The sequence below is a fragment of the Kogia breviceps genome, chromosome 5 (assembly GCF_026419965.1).
Source record: "Kogia breviceps isolate mKogBre1 chromosome 5, mKogBre1 haplotype 1, whole genome shotgun sequence".
Classification (NCBI taxonomy): Eukaryota; Metazoa; Chordata; class Mammalia; order Artiodactyla; family Physeteridae; genus Kogia; species Kogia breviceps.
In genome coordinates, this window is record NC_081314.1 from 136,291,710 (window position 1) to 136,314,968 (window position 23,259).

Sequence of the window (23,259 nt, forward strand, 5' to 3'; positions counted from 1 at the left end):
GGCCATTCAGGGTCTTTTGTGTTTCCATACAAATTGTGAAAGTTTTTGTCCTAGTTCTGTGAAAAATGCCATTGGTAGTTTGATAGGGATTGCACTGAATCTGTGGTTTGCTTTGGGTAGTATAGTTATTTTCACAATGTTGATTCTTCCAATTCAAGAACATGGTATATTTCTCCATCTGTTTGTATCATGTTTAATTTCTTTCATCAGTGTCTTATAGTTTTCTGCATACAGGTCTTTTGTTTCCTTAGGTAGGTTTATTCCTAGGTATTTTATTCTTTTTGTTGCAATGGTAAATAGGAGTGTTTCCTTAATTTCTCTTTCAGATTTTTCATCATTAGTGTATAGGAATGCAAGATATTTCTGTGCATTAATTTTATATCCTGCTACTTTACCAAATTCATTGCTTAGCTCTAGTAGTTTTCTGGTAGCATCTTTAGGATTTTCTACATATAATATCATGTCATGTGCAAACAGTGACAGCTTTACTTCTTCTTTTCCAATTTGGATTCCTTTTATTTCTTTTTCTTCTCTGATTGCTGTGGCTAAAACATCCAAAACTACGTTGAATAACAGTGGTGAGAGTGGATAACATTGTCTTGTTCCTGATCTTAGAGGAAATGGTTTCAGTTTTTCACCTTTGAGAATGATGTTGGCTGTGGCTTTGTCATGTACGGCCTTTATTATGTTGAGGTAAGTTCCCTCTATGCCTACTTTCTGGAGGGTTTTTATCATAAATGTGTGTTGAATTTTGTCAAAAGCTCTGTCTGAATCTATTGAGATGATCATATGGTTTTTCTCCTTCAGTTTGTTGATATGGTGTATCACATTGACTGATTTGTGTATACTGAAGAATCCTTACATTCCTGGGATAAACCCCACTTGATCATGGTGCATGATCCTTTTAATGTGCTGTTGGATTCTGTTTGCTAGTACTTTGTTGAGGATTTTTGCATCTATGTTCATCAGTGATATTGGCCTGCAGTTTTCTTTCTTTGTGATGTCTTTTTCTGGTTTTGGTATCAGGGTGATGGTGGCCTTGTAGAATGAGTTGGGGAGTGTTTCTCCCTCTGTTATATTTTGGAAGAGTTTGAGAAGGATAGGTGTTAGTTCTTCTCTAAATGTTTGATAGAATTCTCCTGTGAAGCCATCTGGTCCTGGGCTTTTGTTTGTTGGAAGATTTTTAATCGCAGTCTCAATTTCAGTGCTTGTGATTGGTCTGTTTATATTTTCTACTTCTTCCTGGTTCAGTCTCGGAAAGGTTGTGCTTTTCTAAGAATTTGTCCATTTCTTCCGGGTTGTCCATTTGATTGGCATATAGTTGCTTGTAGTAATCTCTCATGATCCTTTGTATTTCTGCAGTGTCAGTTGTTAACTTCTTTTTCATTTCTAATTCTATTGATTTGCGTCTTCTCCCTTTTTTTCTTGATGAGTCTGGCTAGTGGCTTATCTATTTTGTTTATCTTCTCAAAGAACCAGCTTTTAGTTTTATCCAGTTCTGTTTCCTAAGCCACCCAATTTGTGGTAGTTTCTTATGGCAACCCTAGGAAACTAATACAGGGCCTACCTGAGTGAGCTAGTCTCAGTATTAATAAGTGAGAGCAGGGAGCTCAGCAGTGGTAGGCAATGAAGTACCTTGTCGGGGTCCTTCTGTCACAACCCCACTGTGTAACAGCTCTGTGCCCATGGGCATGTTACTGAATCTCTCCCAGCCTCAGTTTCCTCATATGTAAAGAGGGGCATGGATTAAATGAGATTCAACAAAATAATCCATATAAAACTCTTTGCACAGCACTTGGCATGTGGAAGATATTCAAGACATTAACTCTCATTATTAATATTTGGTAGAACAAAGAGGAAAACTATTTTTTGGAATTTTTTTTTTTGGTATGCGGGCCTCTCCCTGTTGCAGCCTCTCCCATTGCAGAGCACAGGCTCTGGACGGGCAGGCTCAGCGGCCATGGCTCACGGGCCCAGCCGCTCCGCGGCATGTGGGACCTTTCCGGACTGGGGCATGAACCCACGTCCCCTGCATCAGCAGGCGGACTCTCAACCACTGTGCCACCAGGGAAGCCCCATCAGCAAGAATTTTTATTTTATTTTATTTATTTATTTTTGCTGTATGCGGGCCTCTCACTGTTGTGGCCTCTCCCGTTGCGGAGCACAGGCTCCGGACACGCAGGCTCAGTGGCCACAGCTCACGGGCCCAGCCACTCCGCGGCACGTGGGACCTTTCTGGACTGGGGCACGAACCCGCGTCCCCTGCCTCGGCAGGTGGACTCTCAACCACTGCGCCACCAGGGAAGCCCTTTATTTGGAATTTTTGAGCCTACTCAAAAATGATCCCCACCACCGACGGTAAAAGTTGTGAAAAGCATCTAATCTACCTGTCTAGCAAAATACAGCACAGAGCTCTCTCTGTGTCCTGTGGAGCCATCTGGAAGACACTTAGACGAAAGCAAAGAAGATGCCTGATCCCAACCTCAGATGATTCCAAGAGCAGAACAATGGACCAAAGAGGCCCAAGATGAACAGAGATAAGTGTGAACACAGTTTGGTTCCAAACATTAGTTCTACAAGTACAGCCAACACGAGATCCAACACAGAGCAAGAGGTAGGCAAGAGAAAGCAGGAATATGGGAATTACCCACCAGCCCATCACAGGCCAAAAGCCCAAGGTGGCTAAGAAAAATGACGTGTAGTTTCAATTAATGCAAACAGAATATTCAGATCGAATTAGGCTGCATGCCACCAGACGCCCCTTGGTTGGAACACATTCTGGTCATTTTAAGAAACACTAAAATCTGGACCGTCCTCTAGCAGAACTAGCATCTGGATAGTGTCCAGAGGGCCACGACCAGAGCTGTATTCTACATTCTAATGAACTGCTGAAAGATCTGGAAGTGTCAGATGTGGAAAAGACTTAGCAGTTTTAACATGAAGCACGTCATGAGCACCAATGGCTGGCTGTAAGCGAGGAGGCAAACCGTGAACGGAAGCTGAGGGAGAAGGATGTTTTGTCATCAGAGATGTCCACAAAGAGGCCGTTGTGGTCCCCAGGGAGCTCTCCGTTATCGGGAGGACTTCACAAAGCGGTTACGCTTAACATCAAATACCTCAAATATCTCTCCCGACACAGCCCTCTGCAGGCCAGATACTGGGACTAGTTTGCCTGCCACCCAGCTGGACAAATGGGCATCACTCTTGCATCCGCAGAAAACAGTGTTCTATGGGGCAAGGGAGTTGCAGCAGACGACCGTTTGTTTTTAATCTAACACCAGAGTTCCTGGATTCAAAGGACTAAAACAGGATGTGACTAAAACCAGGGCAGCGTATTTCCCCACCCCCGCACGCCAACCGGCACACTCGTGCTGAACGAGATAAAAATCAAATTGGGGTTGAAAGGGGAATAAAACCTGTCACCTCTGCTCTTAGCTGAGATACGCTTTGAATGCGTCAAACTCTGGCCTCCGGACTGCCTTTGGCCTCGAAACCATGGAAGGAAAATGAAGGAAAATCCTTGTCCACGGCCGTTAGCAGTGGATAAATTACTTGGACTTTGTTTCCTATTGGGCACACCTTTGCCATCTCTGTGCAGAGCCAAGTCTGCGGGTAGCACTTCTCCAGTGCTGACAGCACAGGGCAAAGTAAGCTGCACAGGGAGCTTGTAAGCCATGAACACCCAGAACTAAGCTACCCCAGAACATGGGAGGAAGTGGGAAAGGTAGGCAGGCATTCCATCCTCTCCCAGCTGCTCCACCGTCCTCTAGCAGAACAGATATAGGTATCACATCCAAGTGCAACTGACCAAGACATGTTGGACTTTTATAGTCAATGGGCATTATTTTGCCACTGTCTGGATGAAGCTGAAAATTCCATAGCAAGAAGAATGAAATGAAGGTGGATTTTAAGCCCTACCTACCTGCCCAATACATTTACAGTGAGTATGGTGACTTGAAGAACGTTCCCCCCAAAAGTCATATCCACCCAGAACGTGACATTATTTGGAAAGAGGGTCTTTGCAGATGTAATTAAGTCAGGATGAAGTCATACCAGAGTAGGGTGGGTCCTAAATCCAATGACTGGTGTTCTTATAAGAAGTCCATGTAAAGACAGACAGAGACACAGGAAAGAGGGCCATGTGAGGACAGAGGCAGAAATTAGAGTGATGCAGCTACAAGCCAAGGATGCCATGGGCTACTAGCAGCCAGCAGAATCTAGAAAGAACCATGAAACAGATTCTTCCTGCAGAGGCTCCAGAAAGAAACAACCCTGCCAATACCTTGATTTCAAACTTCTGGCCTCCTGATGAGAATATATCAGGAGGCCAGAAGTTTGAAAGGCCTCTGTGTGAGAATACATTCTATTGTTTTGAATCACCCAGTTTGTGGTAATTTGCTACTGCAGCCCTAGGCAACTAACGTAGGAAGCAAAAAATCTAGGTTGAAATGATTCTCTCAGAGTAGAAAAAGTATGGAGAGCTGGGGTTCCACAAGTAGCCTAGACAGACAACACTATGAGCCCTTGTAGGGCTGCAGGCAGGGTGTAGCAGAGAAGAGCTCTCTAAGGAGGGCAGGAAGTCAGGATCCTGGACCCCTAAGTTCTCAACTTCTACAAAGATTCCTCTATTAATGGCAGCAATAGAACATGAAGGAGCTTTGCAAGCTCAGGGAAAGGCCAATGTCAGCTTCAACCAGTGCAGACCAAAGCACAGAGGGGTCTTCCCAAATAATCTGCTTCAAGAAGATCCCTGGGGCCTCCATTCCATCCCAGATGGTGGGGAAGGACAACCACTTCTGATTAGAAGGGAATTTCCCATCAACCTCATGGAGATGGGCTCAAAATCAGATTTAAAATCCAAGAAGGCAACATTCCTTGCACAATTGAGCTGATGGAACTAATACCCGTATTCCCTGGAAGAGTTTTCAATGAGACAACATTTAAATACTCTTCAGGGGTGAACCCTTTGGGCACATCCTTCTCATCCACCAACTAGAGAAACCCAAAAGGGAATTGAAGACAAACAAGTCAAGACAAGACACTTAATGACTTACCTTTCTTGGAAGCTAAGCCAGTTTCCTTCACACTATTCACGTAGAGCCTTCGAACACCATCTTCTTCCACGGAAGAAAGTGAAAAGCCTACGAAACACAGGGACAGCCAGGTAAGGCTCACACCCTCTGAATGTTGAGCAAACAATAAGAATCTGCCGTGAACTAGGTACGTTCATTCCTTGGGGTTATAGTTTTTCCTTGTTCGTATTGTTTCACAAAGCAGAAAAATGTATGTTTTGTTCACTCTAAAAGAAGTCACTGTAAAAATTAATATTTTCAGGTACATCTATCTTCATACAACCTACCTATCAACTCAATTGGAAGAAAATGATTTTGTTTCACCCTGCTTGCTAATAAGCGCCATAGTTTTGCTTTTTTTCTTTTCACAGTTCCCTCCATAGCACAAAGCAGAAACAATCAGCTTATCTCATCTGGGTCCCCTTGACTTTTTTCAGCAAATCTATGTCCTAGGACATGTCACAACAGAACAACTGTATGGTGTGTGTTCATCCATATATATTGCTGTGTGGAGACTGCTTTAATTAGTAAAATTCTGCAAACAGAGAGAAATAGCAACACACTTTAGAAATCCTTCTTCATATTAAAACTGATGGACTGCACATTCTCCTAGTGTCTGGTCATAAGATTATCTTATACCTGTCTAGGCTTCCAGAGCTCAAAGCCCATTAGTTAATTAATCTCGGGTTTTGCTACATCCTTCTGAAAATAAGGCAAAACAAGGCCTTGAGGTTCTAAATGCTCCCAATCCCATGGCTACAAGACTTGGTCGTGTCTGTTTCTAGACAGTCTCATGTAAAAGTCTTTCTGATCAATCAACAACCAACACCGACTTTCCCTCAGGATAAAATACTTTGGTAGATAATCTTAAAAGGGCAATGGAAATTAATACAATTGTAAAGATATGACATGAATGATTTCAGCTCTGGGAGAAAAATACGGCTTAGGCGAAGGAAAAAACAGTGGTTTAAAAAAACAGACAGGCAACTAACAATAAAATAGAATAATTAATTAAAAGACTGGGGCCCAGGGATTCACTGAGACTTCAGTTCATGTCATAATGAACACATGTTTTTTTGTATCATTCAAAGGACCAGGAAATAGATACCCACACATAGGCAAAACTGCCAAATGCCACCACCCACTAGGGTACCGAAACTCCCTCGGATAGGGAACTATACGAGCCCAACCCCTGAGGACTTTCCAAAGTCTTTATTTTATTCTCTTATTTTAAATTCCATTCTTACAGCAACTTCTAACTTTCAGGTTACTCTTCGAGAAGCTGCACTGAAATAAAAATAATTTTAGACACGAGTCACTTAAATGACATTAGCCTTAACACAGGTGTATTATCTGCATCGCAGCAGAGATTTTCTTTTTCTTTTATCTGTTAGAATAGATACAGAATCAAGGAGTACATCAGGGAGAGGATCAATAGAAGTCATTAAAATACAGGCATTTCCCTTCTAAAATGCTACCATTGTATAAAGTTCTGAGACCAAATTTTTTACTTATATTTTTAATTCAGATTTTATTCTATTAAAAATAAAATGAAGACATTGTCAGGAGAGGTGATGTGTTGAGAACCCTACTGCAACTCACCTTAAACCAAAGTCAGTGGAGACAGGTATTCACTTGCTGCCTTCCTTCCTTACCACTAAGGATGTCAAGAGTCCCAAGGCACAGCCTCCATTACAACATGCCAATAATGTGTACAATGGAGGGAAGGTGGGGATTCTAACCATCTCCTACAGTAACAAATATGTACTCACTTGTATTATTTTTTAGATTCCATATGTAAGTGATATACAGGATTCGTCTTTCTCTGTCTGGCTTACTTCACTAAGCTGTGAAATAATATTCTCTAGGCACATCCATATTGCTACAAATGGCAATATTCCATTCTTTTCTTTGCTTGAATAATATTCCACTGTATCCATGTCCAGGCTATTGTAAATAGTGCTGCTATGAACTTTGGGGTGCATGTACCTTTTTGAAATTAGAGTGTTCCTTTTTTCCGGCTATATATCCAGGAGCGGGATTGCTGGATCATATGGTAGTTCTATTTTTAGCAAGGAACCTCTATACTGTCTTCCATAGAGGCTGCACTAATTTACATTCCCACCAACAGTGTAGAAAGGTTCCCTCTTCTCCACATCTTCGCCAAAATTTGTTATTTGTAGTCTTTTTGATGTCAGCCGCTCAAGTCAGAATATTTTTGTCTTTTAAATAGGATAGCAACAATCCAACTCCCAGCAGACAAATGTAATACAGTCCAAAATGACTGCCAACAGAAGACAGAGGGAGTTGTTCAATATAAACCCAATATATCCACCCATCAGAAGGCTTAGAATTACAAAGACGAGGAGGCACATGAATGGCATATGATCTTGAGAATGAAGGAAGTGATTAAAACTGAGTGAAGAAACGAAGAAGACAGACTCCTATGTTGAATAACCAGAAGTTTCCTCATACTGCAATTCATGACCAAAGAAAAATCAGGACAACAAAGTAAACAAAATAGAAGTACTCAAAACCAGAGTCCAGGATACAGTGAAAGAGAGAAAGTGAGAAAAGTGCAGACACCCCTGACATAGAGGGGACACAAGACCAAACGTCTAATAGTCTAACCAGTCCCCAAAGAAGGAATACTGCGTTGCTGAAATGATACATTCATCCACTTCAAGGCAGCCTAGGGGATCATGCTTAGTCTATGACAAAACTATTTGAACTAACTTCAACAACAAGTCTAAGAGAGTCCTGAGGGCTGAGGTTGAGGGAGAGGCAAGAGAGAGAAATTAGGCAAGTGTTAAATCTTTCCATTTGTTTAGTCAGTGGAATTATTAAGTCATAATTTCCTCCCTAAAGCATTCTACAATAGAAAGCAGCATCTGGTTTACAGTTAGATCTTGTATGCGTGCTGATGTGTGCTAGTAACTTACATATGCTGAAACCGATGTATAGCAGGAAGCTGCACTTAGGTGCTAATGTCAGAGAGAGGGGGGCAGAATTTAGAATCCTTGGTAGAATCTGAGGTCAGAGACAACCAGGTCTTCTTAGGACTCGGGGACTCTTTAGCTACTTGTGGGAACGCCCCATCTGCCAACATCAAACTGGACACTGAGGATAAATGATTTTACCTCAGGTTATTAGCCACGCACGGTGGCTTTCCAAGGTGAAGTCCAGGAACCGCTACAGATAGGCTGCAACTGACAGCGACGTAAGGTCAGAAAGCAAGACTGAGCACTGCGAGACTCATCGTGGGACACTGCCACGACCTCTAAGCAAGGGATTTCGTAGTTTACAAAAGCAGGGGCGCTCCATGACAGATCAGATATGAAAACAAAACCCCCAAACCCCTGCTTTTTGTGTCAGGTCATGTGAAAAGCACAGCCAACAGTACCCTCTGGGTTGATGTCTGATGCCCTGTAACAGCTTCAGCATGGAAATGTAAACAGGTTCTGTGAGTACTTCAGCCACTTTAAAAAAAAAAAAAAAAAAAAAAGTATAAAAAAATATAGCGGTTCTATGCCCAGTTTCTATTTGAGTCCCAAAACCAAACCATCTTTTTTCTTCTTTGGCTGCGCCGCACGGCACATGGGACCTTAGTTCCCCAACCAGGGATGGAACCCATGCCCCCTGCAGTGGAAGCACAGAGTTAACCACTGGACCTGCAGGGAAGTCCCCCAAACCAGTCCACGTTGGCATTTGATTCCAAGAGCTGTGAAATTCAGCCCTCTCTTGCTTCTTGCTACATTTTCCCCTTACGCAAGAGAAATTAACTAAACCAAAGACAAAAGAGTAACAGATATGGTACATTTCAGTTTGGAGGACCCAGATGCTTACTTGTAGCACTGCTACCAATTACTGCTTTCATCACTGAGGTCATGCTTCCGCTGCATAATAAGCCTTCAGACACACTTATCCCTTGCCATCAAAAACGTCCTCTGGCTTTATGCTGTCTTTAGTCTTAAGGTCAAGAAGTAAACAGCGTGAGGGTGTTAGCGCAAGTGGCCAGGGGTTGGAAATTAGGTTCTCTTCATTAGGCCGAAGCACTCCAGTGAGTGCTCTGAGAGGTAGACTGGCTGCCTGCGGGAGAGGCTTCGGCCGGAATACTGAAGATGCTGCTGCCCAGTAAAGGGTATGAAGACTTTCAAATGTTAAAAAGCCTAATAAGTTAATTCAGAGAGAAATACGCAGTAAGCAAGCATATGCAGTGACCTTTATATCTTTCCACCGGCCGGATCTTCTAGTTCTTTTTTCCAGTACATAGTAGGACTACACTTTTCTTCCCACCTAACCATTACCCCCGTCCAGTCACTTGCTTTTTGACAAGTGAATTGGGAGTGAGCCAGCACCCAAATCACCACCTTCCCTCTTTCCCCTTTGCCAAGAGACAGACAATGTCCCAGGTGGCAGGGGCTGCAGGCCTGGGTCCTAGAGTGAGGACAACATACAGAAAGGGTCCCAGCGAACCCACAGAGGATGCATGGTGAACAGGAGAAAGAATTTCACTGTTTGGAGCCACTGGGCTTTGGAAGAATTTCACTGTTTGGAGCCACTGGGCTTTGGTGACCGTCGTTGCCTCAGCTAACCTCGCCCTCCTGACTGATCTAGCCCTGATATAGCACATGGGTTTCCCTATGTATTTCACTCAAGCACCAACTTCACTACTATCCAAGTCATAAAGTGTAATGCTAAGAAGACTAGTCTTAAATCTGTGGAAAGGATTACATGCTTAACTACACCAGAAGGTAGACAATAGGAGAGCCTTAACATAGCAAGCCTGACTGCTATTCTTTGAAAGGCCTGCTTATCAGTTTGGCTCCTGGATGGCATCTGGGAACTTGGATTTTGGGAGGGTTCCCAACACTCAATGTAGCTCATTGTGTCTAAAATCTGTACAAACAATGTGGTTTGTGCTGAACACCTGCTTTCCTCCTGGGAGGCTGGAATTTTGGTATATGCTGGGCAGAGGGTGCCTCCATGACCAGGCTCTCAATAAAAATCCTGGGCACTGAGTCACTAACAAACTTCCTACCAGACGACAGTTCACACGCATTGTCACAGCTTGCTGCTGGGGGAATTACGGACTTTTGTGTGACTGGGGAGGACTCTGGAAGCTTGTACCTGGTTTCTTCGCTCTTTACCCCATGTGCCCCTTCCTTTTACTGATGCTATTTTGTATAGTTTTGCTGTAATAAACCGTGGTCATGAATAAGCTGAGTCCAGTGGGTCCTCTTAGTGAAACAAAAAACCCAGAGGTGGTCTCGGGGACCCCAACTCCCACCAAAACAAGTTCCTTTAACATCATTTGTGAGAGAAAGGAGAATAATACATATATTGGGGGGATAGAGGTGAGAAAGGATAATTTCTTCATTACTAGGTTATATCATAAGATAAAATAATCTCCTCCCAATGGATCCATTTCTTTTCTATGACAGGTGAACCCCGATGATTAAAGTTACGAAATTTAAAGCTAAAACCTTCCTCATACCCAGGGTAAATATCTTTTTCCCCTTATTTTGGCTGCTCCGAAGAGCACAGAAGCCAGATGGGCTGTTTTAAATAGGCCCCAAAGGCATTTTATTGAATTGTAAATAAGTGCATGTTTACACAGGAATTATTTTAACTTGAAGAACGCCAAAGATCAAAGAAAAAGAAACATACCATAATTATCACCGGCTGTATCTGACTTCTCAATCTGGATGTTCTGAGTGACTTTTGGACAAATTTCAATTTCTTTGTACAGCTGAAAATGACAGAGAAGCCTAATTAAGACTTCATTAAAAATAACTTAGAAAGTCATCAATTTGTCAATCTATTTTTTCAGAATTTGAAATCAAATTCTCATCACACCCCAGTATTTTTCTTGAACTGACCCCATTAAGACTCAAAGTGGAAACTTATAACTCACATTCCCAGATTTAGCTCCAGTTCCAGTTTCTAAATAATTCCTTGACATCACTCTGTATGTCTTTTCCCACCCTATTGTCTATCACACACCTGAAAAAGAATGCTAAAGTAATCGAAAACCTTCAGTACTGGGGAAAAAATTATTAACATCAAGAAAAGGATATAAAGATCTTGATATGGGGGCTTCCGGGCTTCCCTGGTGGCGCAGTGGTTGAGAGTCCGCCTGCCGGTGCAGGGGACGCGGGTTCGTGCCCCGGGCCGGGAGGATCCCACGTGCCGCGGAGCGGCTGGGCCCGTGAGCCATGGCCGCTGAGCCTGCGCGTCCGGAGCCTGTGCCCCGCAATGGGAGAGGCCACCGCAGTGAGAGGCCCGCGTATCACCAAAAAAAAAAAAAAAAAAAAGATCTTGATATGGGACCCATAGGAATAGGAGAAATCTGTGCTTCTATTCTCTTCTGTTCATATACCATTTTGGCTCAAAAAGTCCACAACAGTACAATTACGCAGAGAAAAATTATAGCATTAAAACAGACGACAGATTATATAAATGACAATATTCTCTTAGCCATTAGATTATACCAAATTACTGAAAAAACTGAAGTACATAAATCAATCACCTCTCTCAGAAACCCAAGAAAACATGGGAAAAAAAATAAGAGAAACTGGCAGTTCACAAAGAAACTTTATTTCAATTAATTTAATTTATACTTCATGCTTAGATGTCTGGACCTAGCATCATCATGAAGGTTTTACCGTGTGCTGTTGCCCTCACATGCTCTCTATGAGACACATGTGATCCCCGTTCCACAAATGAAGGAAAAAAGGCTACAGAGAAAGTACTTCCCTAAGGTCAAAAGGCCAGCCTGGACAGAGCTGGTCTCACTGGCTCCAGCACTGAAGTTCTCCCCATTACACTATAATGCCTCCCAGATTGTTTCCTGGTGGGACTCAGGGGTACCACAGGGCACCAAACCTTACTTCTTCGGTAAGTAAGCCAAAGGCCACTTCCAAAATTTATGATAGAAATTCCAAAACAAATTAACGTGTCAAACGCTCATATAGGACTTAAAATTTGTCATTTAATTTCAAAATGAAAATCTATTTTGAGCCAAAGTCAATAATAGATAACTGTCTTTTAGCATTAAAGAGAAGTCCCGGTGATTATTTAAACTTGCCCCCATCTCAGTCATTTGTCCAGAAATAATTTTGTTCAGACAAGTATTAAAAACATGCAGCTTTCTTTCTCTTCACTTTCTTAGGGCAGCTGACAGGTGGGAGAGGTGAGCAGAATATTTGGGATTCGGGAGGCTGGAAAACAGGCTGCTGTAATACCAGAAAGCCAAGGGGTGGGGCAGGGGCTGGGGACACAGACCCAACGGTCCGGATCCTCTAGAACACCCTAATTGAATGCAACTTCCGCCAAATGCATAACTTAATATTGAGGGCATAACTTAATGTGGTTTTCTTTCTATACTTCAGAAAAAGGTTCAAACCAATGCATTCTGAAGTTAGAAGAAATCAGTTCTATTAGATCTACTGATCTTTAGTTCAGAAAATTACAGTCACCAAAACTATACATACCAAATAAAATCAATGTTATGATTATTTTGTAATGTCATGGAATGCTCGATAAAATGTTATGAAATGTATTCACTTTGACTTGTTTTGAACCTTAGTTTTATTTTGTCAATTTCCTTGAGAGCCAAACTCTCCCCCTAGGTGGCAGTATATCACCGTTTGTTCTAATCATCTCTGGAAAGTTCCAAATGGCTTTCCATAGATCCCGTGGGAATCTAGCTTTGCAAATAAGCTTTCCTGTTCTTTTATAATATTACCTCCTCTATTCTTTGTAATTGGTGTGGAAGTCTTTGTGTTTTTTACCAGTTTCAGACAATAACTTAGTATAATATAGACAGGACCCTTGACCATGGTCCTTAGGCTGGCTGGACTAAAATTGGGTTTGGTAAAAAGCTCTAAAACATGTAAAATTTCAAGAAGGAGCTGCACTTTAAAATATATTTTCGATGCAATCATAATATCTGAAACCAGAAATGTTGAAATTTCGTAGTTTTAAACGTATCTTTAGCAAAAAAGTATCACACACATTCCATGTATGTATGTATGTATGTATGTATGTACGTGTGGCTGCATTGGGTCTTCATTGCTGCACGCAGGCTTTCTCTAGTTGTGGCGAGCGGGGGCTACTCTTTGCTGCAGTGCGCAGGCTTCTCATTGCGGTGGCTTCCCCTGTTGCGGAGCAAAGGCTCTAGGTGCGCGGGCTTCAGTAGTTGTGGCGCCCGGTCTTAGTTGCTCCAAGGCATGTGGGGTATCTTCCCAGACCAGGGCTCGAACCCGTGTCCCCTGCACTGGCAGGTGGATTCTTAACCACTGCGCCACCAGGGCAGCCCCCCTGTATTTTTATTAAATCAGTGATGCTGCATGTTTCCCCTCTTTTCAAAAAGCAGATTAAACACCATCAGACCATCAATGTGATTACCCTGGCACTTGAATTATCACGAAATCACATTCATTTCTTACCAGGTCTTCTTGGCGTGCCTGGTCCAAGCAACCATCACCCATGGCCTGGCCGACAGCTCACTAGCCTCCTGCCTGCTCTCCCAGCTCTTTCCCTAAGGCCCTAAGGTTCACAGGCCACACAGTAGCCACAGTGAGCCTGTTAAGACTGGAGTCAAATAATGCCCTTCCTCTGTGGGGATCTCCCTTCTCACTCGGGCCCTACAAGCCCTCCTGCTCTCTTCTGCATCGCCCCTCCTTGTGCATCCAAACCCCTCCCCACTCCACCTTCCCTCTCCCCCCTACCTCACTTACCATCCTCACCACCTCTGCTATCACCCCCCTCCCCTTGCCAGGCCTTACCCAGCTTTGTTTCCTGAGCCTAGAACACTTTCCTCCAAAATACCTCTATGACTCACCTTCTCACCTCACTCACCACGCTGTTCAAACATCACATCTAAAGGAGCAGCGCGATTGCTTTTAGATGTCTACCTTTCTCTATCTGTTTGTCCTATTTCTTTCCCTGCTCTTAACATCCCGGGAAATATTACACATTTATTTGTTTTTGTTAAAAATATTTACATGTTTTTATATCTGTCTCCACAAACTTGAATGTATTTTCCACGAACAGTAGAGATGTTTCTGTGTATCTCAGTGCCTAGAACAGCTAGCATGGTGCCAGGCACACAATAAACACTAAATAAATATTTGCTGGATGAATGAATCAATCGATCAATCAGTGTTTCTGCAAACTCTTTATTCCCACCTGTCACTTTCAGAAAAACATATTTAATATGGGTTTTCAAAAAACCCAGTGCCTCCATGTTCATTATCATTCTACGGATTGGACCCAATAACCAACTAATCGTGAGAAAGTAGCCAAACGGGTATTACTTATGTTAGCAAAGCAGATACGTAGAAAACTAACTATTCATGGTCTTTCATAAGCAAAAGAATCCCCAGCCCCACCCAATAAGTGCACTAGACCCTCCCAAAAGATCTTTAAAATGTAGTAGACACTTTCGCTAATAACTATTGACCTTACTACTCAAGAACACTTGACAAAACAGTAGCAGAGAATAAAATGTTTTGGGGACAGTCATCTATGAATGAGTCATTTTTCAGGACAGGACTTCAAACATCTGTGAGGTTCGCTAGTCCATCAAAACTAAAATGGAGGTGGGGTATGGAAACCAGTTAGCCATAAGTGGCCTGAGACTGGTTCAGTAAGGGACAGTAAATCAACTATCTGTAAAATCTCAAAAAGCATCCAAGAACACTGTATGTTCAGACACCCCTTGCCCTGGAATGACATCTCATACCAGCTTCATGGCCGAAAGCACGGATTGGAAACCATGGACGTATGGGTAGAATTCAAGGGGTCTGTGAACTGAGATGGTGAAAAAGCCTGACATTTTTATATTCACTAACCTGTAACTGAAACTTAGCATTTCCTTCGATTAGAAATGAATGAGGCAACAAACACGGCAAAATGAGCAATTGCCTGTGACCTTGTCAGAAACAGAAATCACAGTTATTTTTACACCACATTCTAGTTGCTGCTAGTATCTCAAAACACCAGTTATGCTCATCACCACTTCAAAACAGTGGCAGGTGTTAGACCTACGCTGGGTCTTGTTATTTAATGAGCTAGTAAGTAAGCACGTGTATTATCTATAATTTTAAAAATATTTTTGATAACTGTTTCAACACAATTAGGCCATAGGTAAATCCTATGTATTCTATATATTTCATGCAATTGAAAACATTCTGATATGGGACCTAGAGGCTTTACCAGGCTGCCAAAGATATCCTAAGAACAAAAAAGTTTAAAAATCTCGGTAAAAACAGAGGTTCCCGTGAGCAATACTCACTTACAATCAGAACAGTAAAGTGAGTAAGACTATGGCATTTACTTCCTCAGGAATCTCAGAGCTGGAGATCTTCTGTAACAGGGCAAGAAAGGATACCGTAATCTCTCTGTATTTTGGATTCTTTTTTAAAATAATTGTAATTATAATATGTATACAGCAGTGTAGATACAGAGTAAGTGTGGTACACCTTAGTCTCCTATACTGGATGAGAATGCACAATGGCCAAGACTTAAAAATAATAAGGGAGTCAATATAATTTCAAGAGGTATGTCTTAAGCATGTACTGCGTGTAAGATATGAAGGACATGGAAGTTGCTTAGGCATGATCCCTGTCATTTAGGACACAAAAGATTCATTAATTCTGAAATGCAAAATATATGATCTAATAGCTGTTCCAGTGTTACCAGCAAAGCACTTTCCTTTCTTCAGTAAGAAAAAGTGTTTTCTCTCCTCTACTCACAGAGCACAAAGTCAGGCTTTCCCCATGCCAGAGAAAAAAGTAAATCAGCCACTGTTAAAAGTACCCTCCTCTGTGTTAAACTTAGTGATTTAAGTGACGGTTGAAAATGGTCATTTCGTTCTTCTATTTCGTGACATGATAAGAGTGTTATAAAAGCACCCCCTCTCTTATATTTCATTAAAAACACTTAGAGGGACATGAGGGAAGTTTTTAAGATGATAGAAAATGTTCTACACCAAGGGTCCTCAACCCCCGGGCCACGGAACGGCAGCGGTCCACGGCCTGTTAGGAACCGGGCCGCACAGCAGGAGGTGAGCGGCGGCTGAGCGAGCGAAGCTTCATCTGTATTTAGAGCCGCTCCCCAGCACTCACACGACCGCCTGCAGCTCCGCCTCCTCTCAGGTCAGCGGTGGCATTAGATCCTCATAGGAGCGTGAACCCTACTGTGAACTGCACATGCAAGGATCTAGGATGTGCGCTCCTTATGAGAATCTAACGCCTGATGATCTGAGATGGAGCTGAGGCAGTGATGTTAGCGCTGGAGAGTGGTTGCAAATGCAGAAGATCATTAGCAGAGAGGTCTGACTGCACAGAGACCATAACAGGTCAATTGCTTGCAGGCTCATATCAAAGCCCTATCAGTGAGTAGCAAGTGACAATCAAGCTGCATCTTATGGAGCAGACTAGACATAAGCAACACACTTCAGGTGTCACTGTCTCCCATCACCCCCAGATGGGACCATCTCGTTGCAGGAAAACAAGCTCAGGGCTCCCACTGATGCTAAATTATGGTGAGTTGTATAATTACTTCATTATATACTATAAGGTAATAAGAATAAAGTGCACAGTAAATGTAATGTGCTTGAATCATCCCAAAACTATCCCCCACCCCCCGGTCTGTGGAAAAACTGTCTTCCACGAAACAACTGTCCCTGGTGCCAAAAAGGTTGAGGACCACAGTTCTGAATGATGACTGTAGTGCTGGAAACACAACTGTCTGTATACATTGGCCAAAACTCATCGAACTGTGTGCTCAAAATTGATGTTTTATTGTAGAGAAAGTAAACTTCAAAAAAAATGGATTAGAAACAAAATTCCCTACTAAATATACTAAATTTTAAATCACGCTTCCCCTTTTCAAAGAGAGACTATTCGGGTTTCAATTTTCAGTTCTGTTTTTTGTGGTGAAAGCCTGTCTGAAGTCATCCTGTTATCATTCACAGATCCATGGCAAGAAGCTCGGTGGCCCCCTGAGGAATGACTAAGTGCAGAGAAAGAAGAACAAACTCCAAGAGAGGGGGCCTTGCTCCCAAAATATTTCTTTCCTGGAACTGAAAAAAGCACGCTTTGGCTAACAAAAAAGGAACTTGTCATTATGTTACCATGTTACCATGACAACCATTTATTGAGCATCTACTATGTGAACCATTATCTCTAATCTTGCGAAATCCTAGAAAGTATTATCACCTCATTTTTTTTTTTTTTTTGCCAAGACCACATAATTAGTAGGCAACAGAGTCAGTATAAAAATCCAGATCCAGTTCAGAACCCAAGTCCCATAATGAAACTCAAACCCACATAAGTGTGCCCAAGAATCTATATAATAAATACAATTCCAAAAGGCCAGGGCACATAATTAGATGGCAGCTTTTTCACCCCACAGGATTTGACCCATCAATTTCAACATGCAGGGAGAAGTCATGCAAAATTGGAGTTAGTACTTTTTATCTGACAACAGTCATCCCTTTAAAACATAAGACTGTCAAAGCTACAAGGAAAGCGAGGCATAATAACTAAAATTCTATCTGAGAGTCAGTTCTGGATTTCAATTTTTCACGATAGCACAGCATCGTTCCCTGCATACACTAAGGTGGCATTTTCACTCTCTGCAAAAATATTGTGATATGTAAGGCCATCTCCACAAATTTAAGAGCGCTGAATGAGGCTCATTTATTTTAGAATTTGTTCCACTCCACCAACCACAATTAGCATGAGCACACATATAATTTAAAAATAATCTCCTACAGAAAGTACTTGGACAATAGACATAAACATTACCAGCTCATAAATGTCCTCCTCGGGCTTTGGTACGTAGTGTTGCATTTTGTTTTCTATTAGAAATTTCAGGCGCAGGTAGTGAGCTGAATGATCCAGTCTATGTGCCTGCGACCAAAACCAGGAAAAAGAGAAGAGAAATGTCTTTTCAATAGCAAATAGACATAATTAGTTTTCCAATGATATACTGTCATCTATTCCTGAGAATAACGGTGATTTGCCACTGAAGGGGGGTGTAAAATGTCTCTACTTCTTAAAAGGTTTACACCCAAACCCCAAACTTCAATTTTCATTGAATATATTAATAATATCCCATGGGTATCTTACGATCAATGGAAACAAAAAAGTCACATCCTCACTTCTGCTTATCTGATCCATTACGCTCTTTAACACTGGGTTTGCAAGAAAACCTATCAGACCCAAAAGGCCTTTAAACGTAACTTCCAACATACAGAGGTGATTAGAGAAGAAAGGTGACAAGAAAGGCAAAGAAGGATTTACAGTGACAGAAGAAAGCTGTGCCCAGGCAAACTTATTTTTTTAACCACATGGGGACACTGGGACAGTTGTTCACAGTTCATTTGCAAGTGAGTCGGTGTATAGACAAGGCATTTGGATTTCAGTCTTATTTATATACACCCCGAGTGAGACTCCCTCCGGGGGCAGCAAAGACAGGCATGTGTCCAACTTGCGAAACACAATGAATGACTTGCCCAAAGAAAACAATTCTAAAGCAGTTAAGGATTGAAATTTCCAGGTCTTCTCCACTGGTCAGGACGGGTCAAATGATTTTTTTCTATCTAGAAAGTCATTCATGAATTAACTTTGTGGAAAAGGCAACAGTGGAAACATGGTTTTATAACTAACATCCTCAATTCACATTCAAGAAGATGCAGAGGAAAAAAGAAAAAAATGCTCTTCAAAAGTTACATGGCAACATGAAAACATATTGCTAGAGAGAAAATGTTTCCATCAAGTCTTTTTTTTTAAGGCATCCTTATCGTTTAGAGATTTATCCTGAAGTACTACTAGGTAAAGATATGATGTCTGAAATCTGCTTCCCAAATCATTCAGAGCAGGGGGTGGGAGTGAGTTAGTAAATGGATGAAACATCATTTGATATTATAGAACCTTGGTGATGGTGACACAGAAGTTTATTACACTATTCCCTATTCTTTGTAAATTTGAAATTTTTCATAAATATAAAATCTCTTCACACCAAAAGCTCAACTGATGAGAATTATTTCAAAATAAGTGAAGTTAAATTTTTCACTCGTTTAATGCTCTGTTTACCTTCTTCCCCCCAGCCCCCAATTTTAAAGCCAAACTAAGAACATTCTAATAATTATTCCAACAATAGTCACTCAATTACACCTAACAAATTCTGAAGTGTGCCAGATACTGTATGAAGCAGTCTTCAGGAGTGTGGGGAGGGGTTTGCAGAACATGGGAGCTGGGGGCAGTGGTGACTTTGCCTCGTAATTAAACACACGTGCAAGACAGAGATCCTGCATTAGAGAAAAGCACAGTTGTGGAAAGCAGAAGTGAGTTTGTTCTAAACGCCTAGCAGAATGATAAAGAAGTTTTCTATACTGATTCTCGGGAATCAGTATAGAAACCTCCAACGGGTATCCTTTTCTGAGTAACGTGACTAGTCTGAAGCCCACCGTCCAAACAGGCACCAGTGAGGCGGCACCTTCCTTGCCCCTGGCTTTCGGGTTTTCGCTGTCGGTACTGAAAACCAAATGCTCCGTGTCTGCCAGACCCAGATCATTGATGTCAAATACCCAGGGTGGACGGGTAAGCCAGGGAAGCAAAAGCAGGGAAGTTTCAAAGTGTGCTACTTACTGCTTGTCAAAGAGCCACCGAGACAAACAACGAAATAATAATACTTAGGGTGCTACGATAAGCAAGAAAAGTTTCCCTCAGAGATAAAAGCTGCAAATGCTTCCCACCGACCTAGATCCCCACTGAAATCTTTAATTAGAAGCAAAATATTTTGGTTCACCATCTGTTTCCAACTGAGGTGGGAGGGAAGGTGAAATGAAACTTCATGGGGTCTTGGTCAACAGGAACAAATCCACCTGGAAACCTTATCGTCATCATTAATCAACACTTCGTAGATACTCCCAATGGGGCTACCACTCAGTCTTCTGGAAACCAGACCCAAATAGCCACCTCACCTAAGAAGCTTCGGGCTCCTGAAATGTCAGTGTGAAAGAGAGAAGCTTGCTGCCACTGGCAGGCACCAAACGTCCTAAGGTGGTCCTGATGGAGACATCATCCCTTAAATGCTACCATGCTGAAAACATTTAAATAGATGCGCGGAGAACGCCAAACACCTTGAAGTGTTTAACAAAGGAAAGAGAACAGAGCAACGGGAATAAGGGTGGTTCTGGCCGTCCTCCCATCCACCACGGTATTTCTCAAACTTCCTTAAGTTACAATAATGTCTTGATAACTTCAAAAAATAAAAATGAGCACATGTAACAAACATAAAAATTATAATGATCTTATTTGTAACCCAAGAGCCCGTGGCTTGGTCAGTAAACAGTTACCTTAAAAATGGGACTTTGGAGCAATATACCCATGTGTCTTATCATTTTGGTAAATGTTTCTCAATTATGAGCCCCCATTAGTCATGGCTGGTCTAACATAAAGGAAAAATCCTAATGAATTAACTAAATCAGATCATCAGAACTCTCAAGAATCTCATGCTCCTCCAATATGTACAAGTCAGTATCAAGGCAGGTTGAACAACTTACCATGTTCACAATACGTCTATGTGCAAGAAAAATTCCAAATATTAATGAGTATTTTAAGATCGTAATTCTAAAGACTTGGCCTGCTTTACACTTGTAAAATGTTCAATTACAACTCAAGAGAAATTCAGCTGGGAAAACAACTTAAGTGGTCCAAATTTGTTTTCCAATGTTCATTTACTTAAGTTACGTAGAAAGCATTTGATTCATTTTGAGACAATGCAGTCCCAAATCATACCATAAGACAAACATTATTTGTTTAGTTAGCATGTTTTTAAAATTTTTCACCTTCCTATGACTGCTTCAAAGGATGAAATAACAAAACATAATGTAGGTCTTTTCAATAAATAGTTTGAGTCCATTAAAACAGAGAAGAACATGATCTTGAAATCCACCAATGTTTTGCTCTTCCATTTCTCCTCATATTCTTCCATTTCAATCAAAATTCTTCAGTAAACATAAACGCATGCAGTTAGGACATACAGAGATCCACGCGTGCGCGCACGCACACACACACGCACACACGCACACGCACACGCACGCACACACACACACACACACACACACAAGTGCTACTGCAGAATTTCCAAAGATACTTATCCTCCCCTTCGAGGTGATTTTTATTGTTTTTAATGTCCATGGTTATTAGAATATCCAAAGCCATAGGTCTACAGAGTGAAGCCATGAAATAAATGCCCATGGTCACATGTGAATAATAACGAGTATGAATAAATGAACTTCTTTGCAATTATTTTAGTAATTGCAATCATCAGAATATGTCCACAACCCATAGGCCAACACGGTTACCTGCTATATTTAGCAACAATCACTTTCACAGCACTCATAACATGAATTGCACATGAAATGTAGATCTTGAAAGTTACTATACCAGAACTTGACTGGTGCTCGGATGGCAGATGACAAACTGATGTGAAATGATGTGGATCAGACAGAATAGGAAAGAGAATGGCTGAATGCAAGAGACAGAAGAAAAAGATTGATTACTAAATATTAGAGAAAGCACCCATCACCAACGTTGAGAATGACAATAAAGAAATAAAAGACAGACATTCTGACAATCACCGTTGTTTTCAGTCCCTCCTCCAAGAGAAAAAAAAAAAATCACTCAACATTAATCAGATCATTAATAACATGTGGCACTGTCTTCCCCATTATCTCTTTCCCTCTGAAGAATAAAATCGGCTCCACTAATTACAATAAAGTGTTTTCCAAAGAAGCAGCAAGCTTTAGAAGGTACCTGGCTCCAAGCACACTATATAATTTATCCTACACAGGTGCTTTTCTGCAGACCATCAATTTCTTAAAGTGCACACAAAATTTTTCTGTTTTTAAACTCAAGAGATGTAAGCTTGTTCCACACCTTATTTTTTTGTCTTTATTTCTATGTTTTGGGGGAAAAAACCTGAGGATTCAGGAAAAATTGAGTGGGATGGCCTTTTCTTGTTAGAGAAAGGGATGTGTGTCGTAATGATGCCATTAAAACCCTGTCAAAGTGACAGAAATAAACCCTTTAGAGCGGAACTGGTCTAACTCATTATCTAAAGATGGTCTCTAAGTTGCCATGACAGTATTATTCCTCCCTGATTCCCTTAGTTTCTACCAAAGCACAAGCGTGAAAAGTACCTAAAATCACTATTTTCCCCACTCACTATTCAATTTCCCACCAATCAGTGTTTACTGCTAAACTCTGACCTACCCTCTGATATCTGATGGAGTCTAAAGCCCATGTACACAGGAAGACTCCAAAGCAATGCAACTCCTTGGAAGGACCCTCCAGAGTCTGGCTTATACAAAAAGCCCAGAGTCCTACTTCTGACACCTTCAGCTGCAGTTCTGAGAATACTTCCCACAGCTCTGAAGAATATTAATGGCTCTCTAAAGAATTGTGCTAATCTATAAATAAAAGAATGCAGAAATCCTCAATAGACCAATTTTGTTAAGTAATTAAAATGAAAAATGTGAACAGAAACACCATTATCTTTAAAAAGCTAGAATTCGTGTACATGAAGGAGTCAAAGCATGCAAGAGTGCATCATTTATTTTTAACATGTGGGAGCTGATTGTAGCTTTTGTCCTGAAACAAATGGTCCTTCTACTTTTCCTCCACAGAAGACAATCCAACAGGCTTATCTGAGCCAGTGTTCCATTTCTCCTTCATATGAAGCCATATTTTTCCTTTATCAAAGCCCTAGTGATTTATTTTTTTAAGTACAAAAATTGCTGATTGCAGAGTTATAGAACTGAGGTAGTGAAAGTTATTCCACATTTATAAACCACTGTGTTGAATGAGGAGGAGGTCCAAAAATATCACTGTATTCATCCAGCTTCTTCTACGATAAAATGATGACAGAAAAGGTTTCCACTTTCCCTTTAATGGCCTCAGAGAAGACCATTTCACTCCCCTAAGAATATATTCTAGATTCTTCCACCTCTTAACAGACCATCCTTCCTGATGACTGACAGTTCTTGTGACCATTCACTTGGCACAAAGGGATACATCTGAGTTTGGAGCAGCCAGTTATGGATTCAAAAACCTCCTTTGCAAGTGATTATGACTGTGATGTGAACTCAGGCAAGGAACTAAGG

General features: G+C 41.4%; 1 protein-coding gene across 5 annotated transcripts in view; it reads right to left on the minus strand.

The window, feature by feature from the left end:
• TIAM1 (TIAM Rac1 associated GEF 1) overlaps nucleotides 1–23,259 on the minus strand; it is a 418,422-nt gene that overhangs the window by 62,493 nt on the left and 332,670 nt on the right. For all 5 annotated transcript variants that reach the window (XM_067034989.1, XM_067034986.1, XM_059065645.2 and 2 more), the window contains 3 exons: nucleotides 17,894–17,998; nucleotides 10,743–10,824; nucleotides 5,055–5,141 (listed from right to left, as the gene is read on the minus strand). In XM_067034989.1, the coding sequence (XP_066891090.1) occupies nucleotides 5,055–5,141; nucleotides 10,743–10,824; nucleotides 17,894–17,998 (274 nt within the window). The remainder of the gene's footprint in view (nucleotides 1–5,054; nucleotides 5,142–10,742; nucleotides 10,825–17,893; nucleotides 17,999–23,259) is intronic.